Consider the following 26,134-nt stretch of genomic DNA (forward strand, 5'->3'; position numbering starts at 1 on the left):
TGCTTGTAAGCTTGGCCATTCCCATTTTCCTCTTCTTAGATTAGATTAGGTTAGATTAGATTAGATTCCTTTATTTGTCATTCAGACCTTTCGGTCTGAACGAAATGTCGTTGCCTGCAGTCATACATATAATAATAAATACCAAAACACACAATAAACACAAATTAACATCCACCATAGTGAGTTCACCAGGCACCTCCTCACTGTGATGGAGGCAAAATCTTAAAGTCACTGTCTGTTCCCTCCTTATTCTCCCTCTGCGCTGAGGCGATATGTTGTTACCCCACCGGGCGATGGTAGTCAGTCCCGCGGCTCAACCGAGCTCCGCGAACGGGCCGGTTCAAGCTCCGCGGCCTGGGGTGGTCGAAGCTGCCGTCCACCAGTCCAGCGGACGCAACTGTTGCCGCGGGAGCTCCGTAAAAACAGGTCACCAGCCTGTGACCTGCGAGCTCCCGACGATGTCGTTCACTGGCCCGCGGCCGAGCCCCGGATTCAGGTCGCCGCCGCCGGAACACTGCCTCAGCCACCGGAGCACCGCCTCAGCCCCGAGTCGTGCCGCCGTCACCGGAGCACCGCCTCAGCCCCGAGTCGTGCCGCCGCCACCGGAGCACCGCCTCAGCCACCGGAGCACCGCCTCAGCCACCGGAGCACCGCCTCAGCCACCGGAGCACCGCCTCAGCCCCGAGTCGTGCCGCCGCCACCGGAGCACCGCCTCAGCCCCGAGTCGTGCCGCCGCCACCGGAGCACCGCCTCAGCCTCAAGTCGGGCCGCCGCCACCGGAACGCCGGAACGCCACCACAGCTCCGAATTCGGCCAGCCTCACGTTGGTGAGTCCTGGCTGGCTCTGCTTCTGGAGCCTCGAGGTCGGTCGTAGTTGGAGGACTCCAGCTCCGCCATTAGGCCTCAGCACAGACGGAAGCAGAGAAGGGGGATATGACAAAAAGAGTCGCATTCCCTTTGGGAGAACACGCAGGAGCTTGAAAGCCCAGATATCCAGACTTAACAGCTTCTTCCCCACTGCTATCAAATTCCTGATCTAATCATCTTTTCCACATCCCCTTCCAAAAGGTGCTGCCATGTATTCTTACTCTTAACCTTACCTCATTCTGTTATTCTTGCACTTTAATTTATTTGCTCTAATACAGATGGCGTAGCAGAATTCTGCTGTTTTGCAGTTGTCCAACATCATTACTGTGTGCATACTGTTTCTTCAATGACCTTCATGTGAACAAGGAATTTAATTGCACCCTGATAAATAAAATCATCTGAATCTGGAAAGTCAGGATGTTGTGTTGCTTGGATGGCAACTTTCAGGTGGCAATGCTCCAATTATTTTGCTGCCCTTGTTCTCCTAGCTGCTAGAGGTCGTGGTTTTAGAAGGTTCTGTCTTGGTGAGTTGCTAGAGTGCATCTGGCAGATTGTACAAACTACTGCTACTGTGCATCATTGGTAGAATGAGTCAAAGGTTGTGATGTAGACATCCTATATGTTGTAACGTTGCCTGAACACATTCATCCAGGCATGTGGAGAGTATTCCATCAAACTCCTGACTTGAGCCTTGTAGATGATGGCCAGCCTTTAGAAAGTTGGGAGAAGAGTTAAGGGCCTGTCCCACTTACGTGTCCTTGGCACGCAAATTACGCGTCCTCGTGGTCGCGTTGAGCCGCGACGGTCCTGTGACGGTCCCGCGAAGGTCGGGCACAATTTTGTGCATACGCACAGCCGTCTGGAGCGCGTGAGACCATTTGAAGATGGACACAAAGCTGGAGTAACTCAGCGGGACCGGCGGCATCTCTGGAGAGAAGGAATGGGTGTCGAGACTCTCCTTCAGTCTGAAAAGAAGGGTCTTGACCTGAAACATCACCCATTGCTTCTCTCCAGAGATGCTTCCGGTCCCGCTGAGTTACTCCTGCACTTTGTTTCTATCTTCAATTTTCTTGGCCCCGTTCTAGGTGTAGAAGTGGGGGCGGATCCGGACCGCAACGGCCGTGAGCCCCAGGCCGAGTTCGGCGATCGTTTACCTGCTTCTGCTGCTGTTGCAGGTGAGACGTTGCGTCGCGCCAGGGTCTTGGGCCTGTCTCACTTTGGCCGTCAGTTACGCGACAGGCCGTTGGATTTCGTTCGCTACAAATATTTCGGAGCCCCGCGCGATGTCGCGCACAACTACATACCCCTCCACGATTCACAGTGGGACCGGCCCCGCGTGGCCATACGATGCCCGTGCGCCTTAACGCGACCACGAGGTCGCGTAATTTGTGTGCCAAGGACACGTAAGTGGAACAGGCCCTTTACTTGCCATCGATTCCAAGCCTCTGGCCTCCTCTTATAGCCACATTGATTTTACTTTTAGTTTTAGAGATACAGAGTGAAACAAGCCCTTCAGCCCACGGAGTCCATGCCGACCAATGATCACCCATACATTAGTTCTATCCTACACACTAAAGACTATTAACAGAAGCTAATTCACCTACAAATCTGCTCATCTTTGGAATGTGGGAGGAAAATGGAGCATCTGGGGAAACCCATGCGGTCACAGGGAGAACGTACAAACGTCATACAGACAGCACCCGAGGTCAGGACTGAACCCGGGTCTCTGGTACTATAAAGCCGCTGTTCCACTTAGGAAACCTGAAAGGAAACCTCTGGTGACCTTGTGCCCCACCCAAGGTTTCCATGAGTCGCCAGAGGTTTTGGTCACTCGCCTGGAAAGCTTCGACTGAAGCGTGAGCTGCATCTACTGACCTAAGATCCTACAGGATCTTTGCTACCGACCGCACACACACAGACACACACAAACACATCGCGAAGGTGGGGGTCCAGGGACAGCGGAGGAGCGCTGTCTGCGCGATGAAGAGGAAGGTGAATGGCTGCCACAGAGCACGGTTAAACCCCTGTCTCACGGTGCGAGTCCACCCACGAGTGATCCCGAGTGAAAGAAAAAATCAAACTCGTGGGTGTCTATGAGATTCCAAGTTTATGTTCACGAGTTTAAACGAGTTTCCACGTGTATGTCTAAGTTTGCCGTTTACTTCTCATTTCTGCGATGTACCAAGTTCCTCTCCCGAGTTACCAAGTTCCGCTCCCGAGTTACCAAGTTCCTCTCCCGAGTTACCAAGTTCCTCTCCCGAGTTACTCTTGAGCCAACAACAACGACGTGTGGAAAAATCATCACATGGTAAAAATGATGTCATGCAGTTTTTTTTTCACCATAAAAAGACCCAGCCTGAAGAACGATCTCGACCCGAAACATCACCTATTTCTTTTCTCCAGAGATGCTGCCTGACAAGCTGAGTTAGTCCATCATTTTGTGTCTATCTTTGGTTTAAACTAGGATCTGCTATTCCTTCCTTCAAACTTTTAGAACAGTTTGTTTCAAGAAACAATCCTTCCAAAATTGCATTCAAAAGTCCATTTGAACTGCATTTGTTCAAGGTCTGGCATCAATCATTGAAAGGCATAGGCTGTTTTGTGTCGGGAGGAACCTGAGATGCTGGTTTACACCAAAGATAGACACAAAATGCTGGAGTAACTCAGCGGGACATGCAGCATTTCTGGAGAGAAAGAATGGGTGACGTTTCTGGTCGAGTCCGTTCTTCAGACTGAAAAAACGTTTCGACCCTTCTCTCCAGAGATGCTGCCGGCTTGGCAGAGTTACTCCAGCTTTTTGTGTCTGTAAAATTGTTTTATTCCCTTAATTTATCTCTCATCAAAGCATTGGTAAACTTCTAACAAAAAGATTATGTAAATTGAACATTAACGTTATTTTTCCCCCGACAGCAAGGTCCGTAGATCAGAGGGATAGCAGTGTGTATCTCTCTACTCACCCAGTATGTCCGTCAGAGCAGCCGTCCCACCGTCGCGACTTAACTGTATAAAAATCAGCGGCCCAAAACATTGCTGATTGGGCAGATCTGCCCAGAAACCACCCCTTTCACACTCACCCCAGCCCTGGGAAACAAAGTTTTCAGAACCCTACAGTCACCCCAGCCCGACAGCTCCAGCACAAGCCTGGCTGATGGCAGTCATAAGTTGGGATCGAACCCGGGCTCTGGCGCTGTGGGGCAGCAACTCTACCACTGTGCCGCCGCGCTACCTAACTTAGTGACATTGAGAAGCAAGAGATTGCAGGTGATGGAATCTTGAACAAATAAACAATAAAATGCTGGAAGAACTCCAACATTTTTGTGTTTGGCAAAAAAAAATATTTATTCATATATCGGGATCTGGCTGTTATTGACAAGGGCCAATGTCCTTGACCAAATGGCTTGCTCGCCCATTCCAGAGTTGGTCACGTTACGGGCGACCAGGAGTTGCACGTGTATCACACCGGGCAAGGATGTCATATTCCTGCACTCAGAAGCAAGAGAAAACCAGATGTTTTTACAGTCATCTGTCATAACTTTGTTGACACTATTACCAATAGCAATTTACATCCCATAGCCGCCCTGGTGGGATTTGTACTTAAGTCATTTGATTGTAACTGCATGTCTCTGGAAGCTATAAGAATATATCAGGTACAATTACGTTTGCTGCCGTGGTACTCCGGTATCTCAAGTTGGGAATACTAGGAAGCTGGAAACCCAGTGATGGATGAGCCGCGCTTCCCATTACCTGGGAAGACAAACGCTTTCATCCCATCCCAAAATGTCCCCTGCGCTCTAGCCGGTCGTGTATGGAAGCTGTGTGGGAAAGAACTGCAGAAGCCGGTTTACACCGAATGTAGACACAAAAAGCCGGAGTAACTCAGGCAGCATCTCTGGAGAAAAGGAGTAGGAATAGGAATAGGAATAATTTATTGTCACATGTGACGAGGCATGGAGAAATTATTTGCTTGCATACACAATGTATACGAATAGCAGTCACCTACGGCGCTGACAAAGTTACAAAGCACGCCGCTCTTCCTATATATTGTCCCCCACGTTTCGGGTCCAGACCCTTCTTCACACTACTGAAATTTCTGGGCCTATTTCCCCACTGTCCTTCATATTCCCTGTTTAGTTTTTAGTTTTACAGATACAGCGCGGAAACAGGCCCTTCGGCCCACCGAATCCGCACCGACCGCACCGAACAGTGGAGCGATTAACCCTGGAAAGGGGGGAGACTTCTCTCTGAGTTGGACCCAGGAAACTGAAGCAGGCTCACGTAGACTTAATATTTTCTTGAGGTTATTAACGACAAATAAATGGATGGGAAGGGGTTAGAGGGATATGGGCCACATGCACGCAAATAGGACTACCCCAAGACGCCAACTTGGACGGCACGGCCAAGCTGGGCAGAAGGACCTGTTTCCATGTTGTACAGCACCATGACTAATGCCCCTGTCCCACTTAGGAAACCTGAACAGAAACCTCTGGAGACTTTGCGCCCCACCCAAGGTTTCTGTGCGGTTCCCGGAGGTTGCAGGTGGTTGCCGGAGGTTGCAGGCAGTGGAAGCAGGTAGGAAGACTGACAAAAACCTCCGGGAACCTCTGGGAACCGCACGCAAACCTTGGGTGGGGTGTAAAGTCTCCAGAGGTTTCCGTTCAGGTTTCCTAAGTGGGACAGTATTTTTCCTTTCTAAAGATGCAGTGTATTTTGGTGACTATTGCACACTGCAGACCAGAAGCGCCTTCAATACCCAGATATACCAGATCCACACAAAATATTTTTTTGCGGCAACTGTTTATAATGTTCTCTGCATTATGAAGTCCTCGACAGTGAACATCATGGGCAATCACTACCAAAGTGTCTGCCCACACAGTCAGTGCATCTCTCCTGCACTTGTCTCCCGTACTAAGTCACCCCAACCACCCCCCTACCCACACTCCCCTCCCCCCCCCCCCCCCCGTCCCCATCTTTCCCTCCCAACTCCAGTCCCGTCCCGACCCCCTGGGAAACTGAAGGGAGCGACAATCAACTGCCACGGATACAAATAATGTCATACACAAGAAAGGGCAGATGCTGGTTGACAAAAAGTGAACGCACAGTAACGCAGCAGAGTTTTGGAAACGTCATCCCGTCACCCATTCCTTCTCTCCAGAGATGCTGCCTGTCCCGCTGAGTTAAAGATTGCCCACGGTAGACTCACGTGTCACTACGGTAAACTCACGGGCTACTACGTTCTTACAACGAGTTTAAAAGTTTAACATTTTTACTTCAAGAGTAAATTTGACCCGTGGAAATCTTTCATCATGTTGAAAGATTTTCACGAGTTAACATGTTTCCCGAGTACCTGCCGATAGCGTTACGAGTCGCTAAGCTACGTCCACGAGTTCCGACTTTCCCGCTACGTTAATTCTACGTGATTACCACGAGTTTGATTTGTTTTAAACTCGGGATCACTCATGGGTGGACTCGCACCGTGAGACAGGGCCATAAGTCCTTTAGAGAGCACGGGAGGGAGGGAGAGAAGGGGAAAGACGGGGAGAGAATGACAGAGAAGGGGAGAGAATAGGGGAAGAGAAGGGAGAGAGAAGGGAGAGAGAATGGGGGGAAGGGGAGGGAAGGGGAGAGAAGGGGGAGAGAAGGGGAGAAAGGGGAGAGAAGGGGAGGGGGAGAAGGAGTGGAGACAGTTTTAAGAAGTGTAATAAAGTTAGCGGGCATTTTACATTCCGGCGGATCTTCTAGGTCCTGAAAACCAAAGATCCTATAGGATCTTTGCTGAAAACTCCAATGAGCCAATCAAAATGGCCGGTCAGCGAAGGAGATTGCCTTCGACTGCCTGTAAGTAAATAGCGGCCCTACTCCACTGGCTTCGACCAAACGGCAACCTATTTTTAGTCGAGGCCGGTTTTGAATTTGTTGAAATAATCGCAGGAACATAGAAGAAGCCTCGACTTGTGGAAACCACTTTCGACCATTAGGGAGAGTGACCAAAACCACCAGGAACCTCACGGAAATCTTGGGTGGGGCGCAAGGTCACCAGAGGTTTCCGTTCAGGTTTCCCAAGTGGGACAGGGGCTTAAGGCAGCAACTCTACCGCTGCACCTCTGTGCCCCCCGTATATAGCTACTCCAATTCAGTTTTTGGATAATGGTAACCCTCAATGTATTGATGATGAAGGATTCAGTGATGGTAATGCAATTGAATGCCAGGGGGTGATTTTTCTTGTTGGATATTGTTATTGCTTGGTATTGGCAAAGTATATATTTACTCTATTGTATAAGGCATTGATAAGATCACAAACACTGTTATGATGTGGAGCTCTGATCTCACAACGTAATGAGGTATAAACATTCGATTGGGGTAAGTAACTTCTGTTATCTACTCTTATACCCAGAACAAGTGAATTGAGAATCAGAGGACAGGTTTAAAATGAGGAGAGAGGGGGGAGGGGAGGGGGGAGGGGAGGTGGGGGGGGGGGAGGAGGGGTGGTGTGTGTGGGAGGGTTGGTGTGTGTGGGGATGGGTTCGGTGTATGTGATTGGGAGGGGGTGGGGGTGTGGGGGGAGGCGGGTGGCTGTGGGGGGGCACGGGGTGGTAGTGGGGGGCGGGATGGTGTGGGGGGAGGGGAGTTGGCGGGGGAGGGCGTGGATGGGGGGGGAGGGGGGTGGTCGTGGGGGGGAGGGGGTGTGTGGGGGGAGGGGGGTGGTTGGGGGAGGGGTGGTGTGGGGGGAGGGGTGGTTGTGGGGGGAAGGGGTGGTGTGGGGGGAGGGGGTGGTTGTGAGGGGGAGGGGGTGTGGGGGAGGGGTGGGTTGTGGGGGATGGGGGTGGTGTGGGGAGGGGTGGTGTGGGGCGGAGGGTGTGGTGTGTGTAGGAGGGTGGTGTGGTGGGGAGGGATTGGTGTGGGGGGAGGGGGTGGTGTGGGGGAGGGGTGGTGTGGGGGGAGGGGGTGGTGTGGGGGAGGGGGTGGTGTGGGGGAGGGGGTGGTGTGGGGGGAGGAACGGGGAGGGGTAAAGGGGGGGGTGAGTGTTTGGGGGGAGTGGGTGTGTGAGGAGGAGGTGGAGGGGGGAAGGGGGAAAGGGGGGAAGGGGGTTTGTGGGGAGGAGGGGGAGGGGGGAAGAGGGAGGGGGAGGGGGGGGGGTGGAAGAGGGGAGGGGGAAGGCAGGGTGTGGGGGGGGGAGGGTGTGTGTGTGGGGGAAGAGGGACTCCACTCAGCGGCCACTGGCCGCGGCACCACACAGCATCTCTCGGCTCCACACAGCAGCTTACCCAACTCCACACAGGGCCTTTCCAGACCATGCAGCGGCTTTCACGACTCCACACAGCGGCTTTCCCGACTCCACTCTTGCGGACTCAATCAGCACGCCTTGTTTACTCAGCCCCGCCTCCGGGGCTTTATTCTCCAACGGGTGCCGGGAGAGGCGTGACTGACAGGCGAGAAGACCAATCTGCTGATCTCATGATTTTTTAAATCTTCATAACTTTTCTCATATTTCACAATTGAACTAAACTTGGTGGCTTGGAGCAAAGAAGAACGGTGAGTAAGGTGGCGGAAAAATCCTAGCGATATAGGATAGCGTTTTTTCGCAAATTTAATTACAACGCAGACCCGAAGTGGTCAAGATGAGAGTTTTAGTAATAGTATAGATAGATAGATGGGTCAAATGCAGGCAGGTGGGACAGGTGTAGATGGGACATGTTGGACAGTGTGGGCAAGTTGGGCCGAAGGGCCTGTTTCCACACTGTAACACTCTATGACTATGACTCTATGTTATGTATTGAAGTTATATTACTGGATTTGGGTAGTTCTGACTCCCTGATTACGTTGATCTCGATCAGGAAAGCAAAAATGACCCAATAGGCAGCGGTTGTAAATCTGCCATGGCTTTACAACTGAATGAATTCAATGAAAATTGAAATTATTTGGTTGGATGATGAACAAATGCCAAATTTCCTTTAACATGCACAGTGTTTCTAAATTAGATATTCCCAGTGTACATTGATTTAAGGTTCCTGCTAAATAATTCCCCAGTTCTCTAATACTCTTGCTTTTGCTTTCTTAGAGCAACAAGCTTTGCATACTAACAAGATGGCCTGTAGCATATCCCTAGATGACAAGCTGGAGGTAGGTCGTCTCATTGGGCGTAGTGTGCTGTGTTATTAGCAAGCCAAGAATGACTAAATCTTAAACCCCTTACATTTCTGTAGTTCAGTTGTAATTTTTTTACTTCACATGGGATTAATTTCATTCAGGAGGTAGCATTATAAACATAAATCAAACAGCAAAAACTGCAAAAACTGCAAATCTGAAATAAAGCCTAGTAATACTGGAAATACTCAGCAAGTCAGGCAACATCAACAAAGTGAAAAACAGCATTAACTTTACAGGCCATTGACCTTTCATTGGAACTGAGGAAAGGTAGAAATCAGCATGTTTTAAGATGCAGCCATAAAACAAAGCAAATATCTGCAATTAGATGTAGACTAGCAGGGACTGAATCATACAAGTGTGCTGCTGGTTGAGAGTAGGTGGTGAAGGCTTGTGATCATAGACGATAAGACTGGAGGAAATGTAAATGAAAAGGAGAGAGAAAACAAAACAAAAACAATGCTAGAATGAAGGGATACAAAACATTCCAAATACTGGGAATCTGAAATGACAGCACCAGTGGAGAGAGAAAAGCAGTATTAACATGACAGCTTGTTGACCTTCCAGTCAAATCTGGTTATTTCTGATGCAAACTAGAAATCTTGTTATCTGAAATAATTCATTATGTGTTACGTCCTGACAGTTGTGTTGCTTAAATTGGTAAGTGAAATGCTGTTTTTGAGCTATAGCTGGAATTCGGTGGAACACATGAGGCCAAGAAATCACAATGGAATATTGCATCATGTAACATGATATCTTACTGAGTTGTTCAGGGCACTACACCGATCACAAATAAGGGTATAAAGTGGAGTTCTCGTCTGCCAACCTAATGAGTTACAAACATGCAATTGAGGAAACAACAGTTTCACTTGGGATGGGGATTAACTTTTGAGGAGGGATTAAACAGAAGGGATCTCTACCTCCCTGTGTTTAGAAGCTTGAGATGGGTTTTTTTAATACAAATGTTTTATAGGGTGATTTCACGAAAGGTCACTGGAGCGTAGATCCGCACCCACGTGACCGAAAATTTTAACTGGGGGACAAGCGTCACTTCCGGTACATGTTAGTGAATGGGAAAACACGCACTTTCACACCCGTTAAAAACATCGAAAACTGCCAGGTTTTGAGCTGCAATTTACTGAGCCAGTCGGGGTGACCGTGAGGCACAGCTACCTAAATTTACAGTTAAAAAAAAAGATAGAAACTAAGGTAAATACAAGAGAGAGCTGAAGGGGCAAAATAAGCGGAAGTTGATAGCGGACATTTTTCGTGGAGATTTAAAGATCCAAAATATCGGGAATTATCGCGTTTGCTCGCTGCATTTCATCAAAAGTAAGGCATTATTCACTTTGTTATCTTTATTCATTTGTTAGATGAAAAGTATTAAAAGTTAGAAATCCTTCAGTAAAATTGCAAAATCGCCCATGGTTCTCAGGTGGGTTTTAACATGAAAAATGAACACGCTTCTGAAGCTACATTCACCATTTAAATATCCGTGAATCATAAATGCGTCTTGAAATAAATTTTACTCAGATGCAAGCTAAGGAATGGTATAATTGTCAGCTGTTATTTTGACAAAATCAGGACATTTTATGGCTAAATATGAGATGTATCTACAAATACATTTAAAGGTATCTTATCTATACATAACTAAAACTCTGATCTTGTTATCTTCTGGTTTGGCGATCTTTCTATTTGCACAATAACGGTTCGCTATAGTGCTACGATGTTTTGCCAGTTCACTCATTGTTCCCCTGTGCTGCGAGTCCACCAAGTTTCGTTCCGATCGGTTGAATGTCATAAAAGTTAGCAAGGTTAAAAATTTTAAAAACCACGCGTGCGCAGATCAATCTCTTCTCCTGCCAGTCAGCGCCGCGCGGATTAGTCTCTTTCCCTGTCACTCCCCGGAATGGTCCACCTGTTCCTGCGCCATCGCACCTTTACTGGAGCTGAGGATGGCCGGCGGAGGTTTCCAGCCGGACTTTTGGAGGGACCCGAAGCAACCCAGCCGAGCCCTGCTCAGCCCCGCACAGCCCTGCCCCGCCCCGTGTAGCCTCACCCCGCCCCGCGCAGCCCCGTCTCGCATAGCCCCAGCCCCCAAGCCCAAGCAGCCACAGCCATGTGCAGCCACACGTAGCCCCAGCCCCAACCAGCCCCAACCAGCCCCAACCAGCCCAGCATCTGAGACCCTGCCCAACCCAGCCCGGCCCAGCCCAGAGTCAGAGACCCAGCCCAGCCCAGAGTCGGAGATGTCGCTGATGTCGCCGAAACGGAAAGCGGAGATTCTGATCCCGGCAGAGGAGAACGACCAGTGACCAGTGACCAGTGCCCGCTGTGAGTCCCCATCACACCGCCAATTCCAGCCACAACCCCTCTGGTTCCCCTCGCTGGCTCCTCCCCCCCACCCCCAAGGCTCTTCCCCGTCTTTTCTCCAAGCTCACTGTATGCTGTTGAACTACTCGAATTCTAGGGGTAAATCAGTGATACTAGAAATGCCATAATTTTGATTGTGACAACTTTTTGTTATTTTTCTCATTAGCCCAGTCTATGTTGGAATCCGAGTTCGTTCTTTCCAAGGCAAATGCGGGCAGGAAGCGGAGGCAACCTTTTGCGATTTTCTCTGCTTGAAATTCTTGGCTCATTTATAACATAGCCCAGTTTTAAATGAGGTAACTGACTTCCAGTTTTGCTGCTGCATCTTGGAGACATGTAGTACAATGTCCAAGTGTTCAGGTTTCTTTGTTCAAATGGATATAAAAAGCATCCTACCATGGTATGGGTTCTTCGAAACCAAAACGAATTAGCAATTGACACACTGACTTCCAAGAGTCTGAAACTTTGATTGACGTAATATATTAATGATGCTAATTTCAAATTCTTGTATCAGATGTGTGGAAGTATGATTTTTAAACTGGACAGTATTTCACCAAGCAATTCCAAGATGGCAACCTATAGGCTTTTGAAATCACGTTTCAAAATGAAGCAATTATCTGCTTTATGGCAAAGTGAAATTGGAATATGTTGATGTTCCTTGCTCTCAAACTTATTTGATCAGAAAGCACTCATTGAAATCATAAAGAATGTGGGGTAAAGAGTATTTTTTAAATTAGATGGTAGAATCAAAGACTGGAGCTGATTAATAAAGAATCAAAAAGGAATATTTAATCAGCACTTTCACTTGGTGGAAAAATAAATTAGAATATCCAAAAGAATAACAGAATAGAGAGTCACACTAATCTGATTATCTCAAATGGAATATGGAAATCAGCTTGCACAGTGTATTCATGTTTCTCCCTCTTGGCGGTTGTTTCAGTCTTTTGGTTTCGATGAATATTGTGATGATGAAGCTAACTTGAGAATGTGAAAAGAAAAAATGTTGCAAATTATATCAAGAATGTATTTAATGTAATTATTTAAAGGGTTCGATCTAGCTGCTAACGGAAGTTGCAAACATCAGGTATAGCATTCTATTATTATATAAGTAGGTATGTGAGTACTCATAGCATATTTGATATTTTTTAGAATGTTTTCGAACCACAATAAATCTGGGGAATAAGTAAAATATCTCATCAAAAAAACATTCTTTAACAACCAGCTAGAAAGTGTTTGACAGAGACAAAGTATGGATAGAGGGAAAGATCTTCAGTATTATTGAATCAATATTTTAAACTGTAAGACCCCCTATTGTGGAACCCTTACTTGCCTATGCTTATTATGGTGGTATAGCGGCGCCTAACGGCAGCGGCTCGACTGCAGTCTGTTTGCCTTTTTTTTTATTTTGTCTCGTTAAATGTATGTTTTGACTCTAGTTTTTATTATTTTCTTAGCTGTGTATTTGTGGGGGGTGGGGGGGAAATCGTTAGTCTCTTCCCTGTTCGGGGACTCAACTTTTTCCCTGTCGGGTCTCCGATGTCGTTGGGCCTAACATCGTGGAGCCGGCGGCGGCCTCCGGGCAGAACCAACCTGAGGGCTCCATTCGCGGAGCCTGCGGAACTGCCATCGCGGAGCTGGCTGACTTCGGAACAGGAAAAGCTGTGGTGGCGCGCGGCTGCGACCCAACTTCGGAGCTTCGGAGGCTCCGGCCGCAGGTCCCTGGTGGGAGACCGCTTTTCGGAGCTCCCGCAACGGCAACTTCTCCAGCGGAATCGCGGGGTTAAATGATTTGGAGCGGGGGCCTAACATCGCCCGGCACGGCTTAACTGCCACGGGACTTACCATCGCCTGCCGGGGGCTTTAACATCGGGAGCCCTAGTCGCCTCGACGCTGCAGTTGGACTGCTGGACCGCGGGAGAAGAACAAAGGGAAGAGATAAGATTTTTGCCTTCCATCACAGTGAGGAGGTGTTGGAGATTCACTGTGATGGATGTTTGTGTAATGGCCAGTTCTCACGGTGCGACCTGAAGCAAGATGTCACCCGAGTGAAGTGGTCGTGGTCCAGCACGAGTTCCGCACGATAAAGAGTTCCCACGATAAAGAGTTCCCACGGTACTCGGCATTTCTGTTATTTGTGCGAGTGACTTGTCCGTCTCCCGATCTTTCCCGTTAATCTTGAATGAACACCGTGGACTGTAGTGTTGTTAATCACGTGGCACAAATGATGTTACTTTTTTTCACACACTATATTGTTTTTTTTCACCCGAGTTCTTTAATGAGCTGAAGAATAATCTGGTTTTTTTTAGACAAATGTTGTTTGGTGTGATGCACCTTCTCTCAATATGTGCAAGAAGTCGTCTTTTTATTTTGTCAAATAGGAATAAAGACTGTGTCTCACATTGACCGTGATGATTGTCTTATTTTATTATCTACTGAGAGGTGAAACTTTCAGTCTGAAGAAGGCTCTCGACCCGAAACGCCACCCGTTCCTTCTCTCCAGAGATGCTGCCTGTCCCGCTGAGTTGCTCCAAGCAACTGGTGTCTATCTTCAAAGGACTGACCACCGGGCTGGATGTCGGGGCTGGCGTGTTGCGTTTCACAGACCGAACTGTCCAATTAATAGTAACAGATGGGCACTCCCTCTCAACCACATTCTCTTGCCATCTCCCCATAACCTCCTGACAGCCGCACTAATCAGGAATGTATCTATCTCTGCCCCTATTCTTCACCCTTTTGACAGTAGTTTTGTTTTATTGGAGACGCGGGAGACAGCGGATGCTGGAATACTGAGCAAAACACGAAGTGCTGGAGGAACTCGGTGCATTTGTGTTTAAGAAGGAACTGCAGATGCTGGAAAATCGAAGGTACACAATAATGCTGGAGAAACTCAGCGGGTGCAGCAGCATCTATGGAACGAAGGAAATAGGCAACGTTTCGGGCCGAAACATTGCCTATTTCCTTCGTTCCATAGATGCTGCTGCACCCGCTGAGTTTCTCCAGCATTCGTGTGTGTGGGTGGGAGTTGGGGGGAGAGAGATAAGGCAGCCTAAAGAAAGGGTCGCCTGTCCATTTCCCTCCGTAGATGCTGCCTGGCCCGCGGAGTTCCTCCAGTCATGCCTGTGTGAGAGGGAGGGATGGAGAGAGAGAGAGAGAGAGAGAGAGGCACACGCAAGGTGGATGTGAAATCTCACCTGCCTGTTTCAGTGACAGACACCCACCGCCAGTAAATGAAGACACCCCCATCTGTCTCCCCCTCCTCTCCCTCGACTCCCCCACCTTTCCCTCCCAACTCCAGTCCCGTCCCGACCCCCTGGGAAAATGAAGGGAGTTGCCTGCCCGCTGTAATTAAAGAGTTCCCACGGTAGACTGTAAAACTGGGACCCTAGTTCTGGACTCCCCCAACATCGGGAACATTCTTCCTGCATCTAGCCTGTCCAATCCCGTAGATACGGATTAGACCGGTATCTAGTGATTTACTTTATTAATGATTTCAATTAAATATTGATAACATCAGGCCGCAAACGTTATTTCTTGAGTGTTAGTGCTGGACTTTGACTCGACCTTCCTAGTTAGCCGACGCCTGAGACTGAGCCAAGCAATGTCCAGACCTGACTTCAACACAAAGTGATGGAGGAACTCAAAGGGTCAGGCTCGTCCAACGCTCTGTGTTTTGCTCGTGATTCCTCCATCTGCATTTCCTCGTGTCTACAGACCAGAGTTGCCACTTGACTCCGAGATGACCATCACAGAGCATACGGAAGATAGACACGAAATGCTGGAGTAACACAGCGGGACGGGCAGCATCTCTGGAGAGAAGGAATGTGTGACGTTTCGGTTAGAGACCCTTCTTCAGAGTCTCGTCCCGAAACGTCACCCATTCCTTTTATCCAGATGCTGCCCGTCCATGATGTTATGTCTGTCTCCAGTATTACTGTGTCTATCATCGGCACAAACCAACATCTACAGTTCTTTCCGACACATTATGATTAGAGGATACCGTCTCGCCATCACTCGGATTACCCGCTTCATTTCCAAAACGTTGCCACCTCTCTTTACTTTGCTTACTGAAGCCTGATCCTTGTCAGACCCAGTGCTCTATCGCCCAGCCTCTCATCTTTCAATCGGGTTAGGCCAGGAAGGAACTGCAGATGCTGGATTAAAACGAAGATAGACACAACATGTAGCTCAGCGGGACAAGCAGCATATCAGAAGGGTCTCGACCCAAAATGTCACCCATTCCTTCTCCCCAGAGATGCTGCCTGCCGTCGATTTACTCCAGCATTCTCTTTAAACCGGCATCTGCTGTTCCTTCCGACACATGCACAAGAAATAGGCAACTTTTCGGGCCGAAACGTTGCCTATTTCCTTCGTTCCATAGATGCTGCTGCACCCGCTGAGTTTCTCCAGCATTTGTGTGTGGGGGTGGGAGTTGGGGGGAGGGGGGGGGGGGAGAGATAAGGCAGCCTGAAGAAAGGGTCGCATGTCCATTTCCCTCCGTAGATGCTGCCTGGCCCGCGAAGTTCCTCCAGTTTTAGAAACTGCTTTAGACAAAAAGAGACACAAACTGCTGGAGTAAAATAGCTCAGCAAGTGAGGTACCTGAACACTCAAAAATGAAAAGAATGAAAATGTGATTATTTCACCTCCCTTCAACTATTTTGTGTTTCAGCATGAGAGGGATTATAACATTAGAGACATTCATCTTGTAGTGATGAGTTAATGAAGAATTGCAGACATCAATCTTATAGTAAAAAATATATTTATTTAACAATGAGGTAAAACAAGCACTGACAATCAAACTGCTCAGTTACTCACCGTTCGCAGGAGTTCCCACGGTACCCGCAAGAGTTATTACGGATATCGCACGGATATCGCACTGGCCACTATGTTCATACAATGTTGCAATGCTGCTCAAGTCACTCTTGGAGAAATTCAAAAATGTTTGAATTTTCTCCCGACCTTACTAAGTCACACGACTACCTGCCGTTAGCGCCACGGAGGTCCTCGGTGGTCCACGAATGCCGTACTGCTATCGCAGAAGGTTCCCACGATGTTAAATCTTGTTAAGTCTTGCTTCAGGTCGCACAGTGAGAAAGCCCTTTAAGCTGTGTTAAGTGTGGGTCTTGGGTTTTTTTTTTGTAATGTTAAGACTGTAGAAAATGCATTTTCGTTCAAACCAAGCTGTTTGAATGGCAATAAAAGGCGTTCTATTCAATTAAGTTTGTTAGATCGAACTTTAAAGGAACCAAGATAAGGCCGATTCAGAAACAAGCATAAAACAATTTGCAGTCTCCCTTCTGTGAGCCCGAGGGGAGGAGTAGTGCTGGACAATGCCAATCTATGCTGTCCATTTCTCTTTGGACCACAGCGAGATTCCCAGCTTTCTAAAATCAACTTTTGCAGCAATCGTGTCTGCAGTTTGCACATTTTATTCAAATAAGGCCCAATGCCACAATTAATGTCAATCTCGCAAATGACTGTGGGCAGACATTTAGATCAGGCTGATTGTTTCACAATGGAAATGTCAAGAAGGGCTCGTTCTTATCATTTTATGCAGATTGCTTGAAGATTTCAATGAACTGCAAGGCCTTGAAAAAAAATTCTCAGGACCCCTGGGAGTTGTTTCGCTAACTTACTAAGAATCGAAACTGTGCTAAAGCAAAAAGAGAGCGTGCTTCAAGGAGAAAATCTGGTCTTTACATTGCATAAATGATTAAAAAAAAGTTAGAGGATTATTATTTATTAAAAATTATTCACAAATCTTTTTCATGTTGTTCCCCATGGATATGGACGATTGAAGCTGATTTATATTTTAATCTTCTTTCACTGAATAGCTTATGATACATTAATGATGAAAAGTACGTTCTACTGGGCCAGTGTTTGGAAATGTTCAATTGCCTCAGGGTTCATTAATTATTCTGGATAATTTTTTTTCTCTTTTATGCGAGTGTAAAACAGTTACTAGCTCACTATATTTACATTTTAGGTAACAAAGACAAGATGTGACCATCCTCTCCTCTCTGCTTGGTCCCAAATGTACTCCAGTAAATAGGCTATTAGCATTTACAGAATTGATACAAACTTTAAAAAAACATATGCACTAATTTAATTAAAGGTCACAATAATATATTTGTTTCTAGATTTTTTTTAAGCAATACAAAATGGGAACATACAGGGACCATTGCCTTGCCTACTGCCTGAGATCAAGGCGTCAGTGACCCACGGCTAAAATCGTGCTGGCTTACTCAGTTGGCTTGAGACGGGTGTTGGGGTGAGTAAAGCCTAAAGATGCAGTACTGTTTCATGCAAGATTCTGCGGCATCATCCCATATAGGTGGATAAGTAGACAGTGTTGCAACTAAAATTTTAGTGGCAGGTATTACTCACGAGAAGTAGTTTAACTTTCTACCAAAATTGCAAATAACCACCAGACAAAGGTGTGTTCAAAGATGGCATGGTATCCTGGATTTCTATGCCACTCCCATTTCTTATCAGGATTACCATTGTAGATGTACGTGCTCCAAGCACCTATGCATTATTATTCTTATTGTATTGGCAGTTATACAAGTTTCTTCTCATATTACATTTTAAATAGATTTTACTTGATCACAATGCTTGCACTTTAAATGCATTTATTTGACTCATACCTGCTATCAGTCACAATGGATTACATTGCAATTCCTGTTTATGATTGTGATAATGTTGAACTTCATTTTTCTTTTTGCAGGCAAAAGATTACTTATGAGGAAGACGGCAAGAATGCTGCTGCTTGTATTTTCTTTTATAGTTTTGACCTGTACATTTGATCATACTTCTGTGGGGTGTCTTGTCTAAACTACAGACACTATATAAATTTAAGGTAGACAAAAGTGCTGGAGAAACTCAGCGGGTGCAGCAGCATCTATGGAGCGAAGGAAATAGGCGACGTTTAGGGCCGAAACCCTTCTTCAGAAGTTTAAGATGTTGAAAGGGACTTCATTCCTTCTGCAGATTTAAAGGCCAAGGAAACCTGGACAATAAATGGGCTTTTCATCACCTCACGCCTCAGCATGGTCAACAGGTCGGAAGCTTCAAAGAAATGCCAGCTGACTGGCGCTTCATCACTTCAAAAATGGATGCCCAATACTATGCAAGTGTTTCATATGTAGTTTAACCAAGAACTGCAGATGCTGGTTTAAATCGAAGGTAGACACAAAATGCTGGAGTAACTCAGCGGGATAGGCAGCATGTCTGGAGTGAAGGAATGGGTGACGTTTCGGGTCGAGACCCTTCTTCAGATTTTAGATAGTTTAACAAAATCATTTATTTATATTCTTTCTAGATTGAACACTAATATTCCATTAACCTTTTAGATCAGACATGTATAGTGTATGGTGTATCTGGATTCATAAAACTTCTTCACTTCCATTTTATTTCACAATTTAGTACTTGATGCTATCTACGGGATGCATTAGAATCCAACTTCAACCATTTTGTTGTCAACTAATCTGCATCACTTTAAAAAGTTGTATATCCAAATTGAATTTATTGCAAGCCACAAAAGGAGCATGTGCCCCCTATTCAAATAACACAACCATGATTACTCAGTGGCTGATATAGTTCAAATAGCTTATCAAATCTGCTGGAGTAAAATGATCCAGGAAAGCATGTCTGCTTCTTTCAGAGGCTTCCCATCTCATTGCATTGAACTGTTTACCATCAATACCGATTAGCATAGCAGCACCATTCATGCTACCAGCCTGCAATCATAATAAACCTCACTAACATCTCTGCATGCACTGACTTAGCTAAAAGCCTCAGTTGGAATCAAATGACTCGGGGCATGCTTTAACACAATGGGCTTGCTGACATCAGGATTTCTATCACATAATCAACTTATGACGAGTGCCAGTTTTGGCATCCTTTTTGATTGCAACACTTCATTCAGTGAGGGAATGGTGGAGTAGATGGAGGACCCATGACCCTTCAAGTTGAAGGCAAGCTGGGATTCATTTTTATTCTTGCTGAAAATGAAAATTTTGATTTACATATAGAAACATATTCTTAAGGTTTTCCAACAACATACGAGTAGTAAGGAAAGTTCAGAAAAGTGACAAAATAATTGAAAACGGATTAGTTTGGATAAATGTAATGTAAGTTTCTGAGAGTAAACCCAAAGAATCAAATTATTATATATTCTGGAAGTACACACTGAATAGTGTGGATTATCAGTAAGATTTCAGGCTCAAGTACATAGTTGCCTGGAATTGTCACAAAGATTTGCAGATGGCGAATTTATGAATGGACAATAAATATTTATCCAGGGATTCTGCTATTCTCCCACAGAGATTATGCCAGTTATAGACAATAGACAATTCTACCAAACCGTTAATACAGCTGAAAATAAGTGATCAATTCTTGCTGCCAAGTCGAAGCCCAACCCCTTTAACACCTATCTAATGATTGGAAAAGTTTTCACACCAGGGTTCATTTCATTTAATGAGAACAAACTTGCAAACATTCAAAACTATTCCCTGGCAAGCATCTCAAATAATCGATTGAAAGTGAAGGATAATTTTGCTTTTTAAGATATACCATGTGTTTTCATTTAGAGAACTCCCAAAAAAGTATCCCGAATAATGGTTCTTATTTTAAAAGCCTTTGCTGGAACATTTCTGTCTACACAGAAAATGGATGTTGCAGCAAAGATGGAAGAAAAGTGTTGAAAGCCACTGAATTCCATCTTCTTTCTAAATCTGTGCAAGGATTTCAATAAGTATATTTAAATTACAACTTGTAAGGAGTAATGGTTTAGAACCTGTATCACTGTTTCATACATGAATAAGGATGGCTAGTATATGGGGATAACAATTCATCTGATGCCATGCTTGACTAAAAAATGTGATGACATAAATTATTGGCTAACAAACCAATTGTGTGGCACTAATCAACTTGGTTCCTGTTAAAGAATCCTCGTAAGCATAAACTTTCATTTGTAATAAAACCCTAGCTTTGCTAGGCTTCTGCATTGAGTGGGCAGTCATGCATATATATTTGATATTAGAGTTAGGCTTAATAATTACCACACTATAAATTCTAATGCTATAACTACATAAAAGTATAATTTATAAACCATGACATTTTGCAGCTCAGCAACCATGTTTATTAAAAGCTGATACCCTTTCATATAGGCTGATGCCTTATATCACATTTGCAAATCATGGGTATTTTTTTCTAATTTTTGTCTGGTCAGTGTTTTTACTTTGTTTACCTCACTCTGCAGTATCATTACAGCATGGTTGAAATGGTGGTGTTCCAAAGTGGCAGATGTCCCGTACAGCTGTGCTAAAGCAGATCCACTTCTGCAGGAAAATCAAACATAAGAGCTATCAGAGCTTGGTTGGTAAACAACTTGCATTCAGGTATCTCCTGGTTCATTACATTGGAAATTTTAAAGTAGTAGCTACATTTGTTAGCAGAATCCAGATATACTTACAAGGATAAACTTATCTGTGCTTTCAGCCATATCTTTATCATATTTATAAATTTTAATTGAAGTGAGTAGAGAGCTGTTGCTATTTGGAAGATTTGCTGAGAGGTAGGTTTAGAAGATGTTATTGCATTAATTGCATAAGATGACCAATGGGGCAGGAGGAAGTAAGGTGAAAGGATGCCTCTGTTGAAAATACATTGTCACAGATCATTTGGGCTGAAAGGTCTGATTGTTTTGCCCACAGAAATAAAAGTGCAAAAAAATGCTGAACCTGTCCTCCCACCACTTGTGACATCAAGTATTCTTAGGTCAGGAATGGTTTTGCTCAAACATTCAGGCAGTTTTGATGAGCCCATACTGATATGAGGCAACCATGTTGGAAATGTGGGTACCAAAAAGCACCATGTTCCAACCATAACCATGCACCTAATATTTTATTTTCAGAGGATGATAGGCCCATAAAATTACCCCAGTGACAACACAGGCCTTTTTTGAGCCCCCAAAAATGTACATCACCTCCATTCACAACAAAGTAACAAGCATGGTTGTTTTCCATGGTTGGTTTCCATGCAAGGTTGATGTTAGGATGGCCAATGAAATGTGGAAACTTAGCCTGAGGGATCCTGGAATCTAGTGCACAAACTCCTCAATATAATTATGTGGTATGTATAAACTTCTCTTACTGTAAATATATGACAAAATGAAAAACCCATCTGTGTACACTTTTGTTAGAAACATAGAAACATAGAAATTAGGTGCAGGAGTAGGCCATTCGGCCCTTCGAGCCTGCACCGCCATTCAATATGATCATGGCTGATCATCCAACTCAGTATCCCGTACCTGCCTTCTCTCCATACCCTCTGATCCCCTTAGCCACAAGGGCCACATCTAACTCCCTCTTAAATATAGCCAATGAACTGGCCTCGACTACCCTCTGTGGCAGGGAGTTCCAGAGATTCACCACCCTCTGTGTGAAAAAAGTTCTTCTCATCTCGGTTTTAAAGGATTTCCCCCTTATCCTTAAGCTGTGACCCCTTGTCCTGGACTTCCCCAACATCGGGAGCAATCTTCCTGCATCTAGCCTGTCCAACCCCTTAAGAATTTTGTAAGTTTCTATAAGATCCCCTCTCAATCTCCTAAATTCTAGAGAGTATAAACCAAGTCTATCCAGTCTTTCTTCATAAGACAGTCCTGACAACGCAGGAATCAGTCTGGTGAACCTTCTCTGCACTCCCTCTATGGCAATAATGTCCTTCCTCAGATTTGGAGACCAAAACTGTACGCAATACTCCAGGTGTGGTCTCATCAAGACCCTGTACAACTGCAGTAGAACCTCCCTGCTCCTATACTCAAATCCTTTTGCTATGAAAGCTAACATACCATTCGCTTTCTTCACTGCCTGCTGCACCTGCATGCCCACTTTCAATGACTGGTGTACCATGACACCCAGGTCTCGCTGCATCTCCCCTTTTCCTAGTCGGCCACCATTTAGATAATAGTCTGCTTTCCTGTTTTTGCCACCAAATGGATAACCTCACATTTATCCACATTATACTGCATCTGCCAAACATTTGCCCACTCACCCAGCCTATCCAAGTCACCTTGCAGTCTCCTAGCATCCTCCTCACAGCTAACACTGCCCCCCAGCTTAGTGTCATCCGCAAATTTGTTCTGGCCTTTCACCATGTTCTGCTTCCTAGCAGCATCATTCATCCACCAAATTCACCAAGTTACTCCAGCTCTCCTTCCCAATGATTTTGGCCCTGGAGTGCTTGCTGACATGCATGGGCGGAAATCCTGGGGGCCGGGAGACGCACGTTCCCCCCCCCCCCCCCCATATGTTGTGTAATCCAGACTTTATCAGATGCTTTCTAAGGGCTGAATCGGCCCATTCGCGGGGCCTTTCAGCGGCCGGCGCGGCTTAAAATCAAACTGCTGCATCGAAGCGATCGAGGCTGCCGATGTTGAAGGCCCCACTGGCCTATGAAAGGCCCCGCGAACGGGCCGATTGAAGCCCCACGATTCAGGGCGGCCGAAGCTGCTGTTGCTGGAGTTCAGAGTCGGTCACCAACCAGGTCAGCTTCCGATGTTACTGTCCACAGGGCCCACGGCCGAAGCCTTGCGTGTGTGCGCATGTGCGTGTGTGTGCATGCATGCGCGCGGCCGCCAAGAAATTGTGTCCCCCATGTTTTGATAGTGATTTCCGTGCCTGCTGACATGAGTATGATTCTTATGTTAACTGACTTAAAAGGTGTGACCTGGTCACCTGGGATAGTTTATTTTAGGAGCAGATTAACTGCCATTTTTAGGAAGGATAATTTGGTCCACACATTCTGTGCAACAAAGTTACTTTATATACCTGTAGAGATTCTTTCACAGAACGTAGAAAAGTACATCACAGGAGCAGGTCCTTCTCCCCACAAAGGCCGCACTGAACATGATGCAAAGTTAAACTATTCTCCACTGCCTGCATGTGATCCATTTCCCCCATGCTCTGCATATTCATCTGACTTCTAAAAGCCTCTTAAATGTCACTGTGATATCTCCACCTCCTTTACCGCTCGTGACAGTACATTCCGGGAACCAACCACTTGTTCCACACACCGCCTTCATACTTTACCCCTCTCACTTTACAGCTATACCCTCTAGTCCAAGTGATTGACATGTAGTTTCACTACTTCTTTGAATGTATTGCCCTATTTAATTTTACACAAAAGAGGCAACATGAATTAAATGGCACCATTTAAAATAGGAATTGGAACAGTGGAAACTGACGGTGTATATGCATAATTTTTTGAAGGTGACAGTATATAATGAAGGCTTATAAAATTATATGGGATTCTTCATTTATAACTAACGAGCTACGTTAAACCTTTACAAATAGTGGACCCATTCTACCTCTGCAGCCATTTGAGGGCACTGTACTTTAGGAGAGGCATTAAGCTTTTTTAGATGCAAAGATTTACAGAAACATAATTTTAAATGCATTTTTCTCTCCCAGGGCCATCTAGTGTTCAAAAAAATATATGCAAGTACTTGAATCAAAAAAGATCAATTCAGTAGTTTTTATTACATTTTGATTGTAAATTTTACTTTTTGTACTATTTAGATCCATTTTGTATGTACAAATGTTATCATCTTTTTCTAATCTTTTCTCAACACAGAAAACTAAGAACGGCAAACATCTCTTCAGTTTTTACATCCAAGCTGTTCAGCTACTTCATTGTTTATAACAAACAACCAAAATATTGTGATCCTGAAGCATGTATACCCAAGTTAATAAAATGTAATAGGGACACAAAGACAAGGCTAACCTTGGGTATACAGGCAAATTCAAATGAAAATTCAGTACACGGTCTATATCTTGTATTCTTACGAAACATGGAAACATAGAAAGTAGGTGCAGGAATAGGCCATTTGGCCCTTCGAGTCAACACCGCCATTCAATATGGTCATGGCTGATCATTCAGAATCAGTAGTCTGTTCCTGCTTTTTCCCCATATCCCTTGATTCCATTAGCCCGAAGTGCTATATCTAACTCTCTCTTGAAATTGTATGAAAGATTACGCTATAGCAATGAATGTCCATGGTATGCAATATTTTTTATGATGCAGAAATATAAAGAATTACAAGTGTCATCCTATAATTTCTAGAGCTTTCCCACTCTCCACATAAACCCTTAACACAGCAGTTCCAGCCTGATTCCCCCTGCTGTTATACTGATACAGAATGGCACTGGTGGGCTACAGATAATGATAGTTAGGCTTAGAATCTGCAAGGTATAAAATTGCTCTGTCAGTTGATGATATTGAAGATAATCATTTAACAAACATAAAGGTATCATAATCTCAAACAGCATCAGTTACCTGCAGGGCTCACATATGCAAGCTCTATCACTGCATTCCGAAGAATGATTTCAATTTATAACAAACTTAAAGTTTAATGTTGTCTTGACCTTAAAGGAAACCTTCAGGGTACCATTTTTACTCATCTGTACAAAGAACATCATGAAAATCTTAAATCTCAATTAAACAATAAAATGAGTTGTGTGACAGCCAGGCATGCTCTGATTCTCCTCATTCTTAATATTTAATATGAACAGTTATTGAGTTCATTCACTAAACCTGGAATAAAATAAGGCAAGGGACTGAGCACAGACAAGGAATCAACACACATTCTGTGTTAGTCAGAATTGTTCATTTGAAGTTACAATCAGATCAGCCATGATCTTACTGAATGGTAGAGCAAGCATGAGGGACTCAGTATCCACAACCTTCTGTTTCATGTACTTAATTTATCTTCTTACATGCTACCTCATTTCATCTTGGACACTACAGATAGTGTAAGAAACCACCTCTTGCCTTTCACCTTGTCCCTTTTGTACTCTTTGTTAGGCCTGCAAGTATCCAGCCAATCAGAGTTGGCAGAGGGATGGAGTGGGGGTGAAGGTGAGGGGGATATACTGTTCTGGTATCAGCAACTCAGGCACACTAAGACCAAATAAAAGGGAAAAAAATGATGCAAATGCTAAGCAGGTCAATCAGCATTTGCGAATGAGAAAGAGAATCAATGTTTCAGACCGAAAACTCTTCATCAGAACTGGGAAAGAGGAAAAACGTGCTGAGTGCTTCCAGCATTTTTTGTCTTTAAATCTGATTTCCATCATCTGCTGTTTTATTGCACTCACAAAGAGACTTGCTATAGATGACTCGGCTGAGGAGCCTGAAGGAGAAATCGAACCTGCAGGAAAGGCTTGACAGCTCTGCATAGTGAAATGGTTGGTGCACTGGTGAATCTGCCTGAATGCATGTACTGTGTCAAGAAGCATGCGGGAGCCCAGCAACAACCTTACACAGAGCGTTAAATAGACCAAAACCACCACGGCAGAGGCTTTGTGCAAATCTCAGGCTGCTGCCGCCTCGACTACAGACACTGTGTTCAAAGGAGTTTACAGGTGTCGCAGCAGCCTTCCAATCCTGCCTCCAAAAGACTAACACGGTTGCAGAGCACTCAAGCACACCACCCATCCACTGCTGAAACCCGCACTGTGAAATTGTGGAAGAGGCTCCCTAGAGTTATGCCCCTGGCCCACTTAGGAAACCTGAACGTAAACCTCTGGAGACTTTGCGCCCCACCCAAGGTTTCCGTGCGGTTCCCGGAGGTTCCCGGAGGTTTTTGTCAGTCTCCCTACCTGCTTCCACTACCTGCAACCTCCGGCAACCACCTGCAACCTCCGGGAACCGCACGGAAACCTTGGGTGGGGCGCAAAGTCTCCAGAGGT

The 26,134-nt window shown here is 45.4% G+C and overlaps 1 protein-coding gene across 1 annotated transcript in view; it reads right to left on the reverse strand.

Annotated features, from left to right (window-relative positions):
* LOC116990306 (dual 3',5'-cyclic-AMP and -GMP phosphodiesterase 11A-like) overlaps positions 1 to 26,134 on the reverse strand; it is a 266,877-nt gene that overhangs the window by 59,979 nt on the left and 180,764 nt on the right. Inside the window, exon 14 of the mRNA XM_033047817.1 lies at positions 20,632 to 20,722. Within this exon, the coding sequence (XP_032903708.1) occupies positions 20,632 to 20,722 (91 nt within the window). The remainder of the gene's footprint in view (positions 1 to 20,631; positions 20,723 to 26,134) is intronic.

The sequence above is a fragment of the Amblyraja radiata genome, chromosome 2 (genome assembly GCF_010909765.2).
Source record: "Amblyraja radiata isolate CabotCenter1 chromosome 2, sAmbRad1.1.pri, whole genome shotgun sequence".
In the NCBI taxonomy this organism is placed as follows: Eukaryota; Metazoa; Chordata; class Chondrichthyes; order Rajiformes; family Rajidae; genus Amblyraja; species Amblyraja radiata.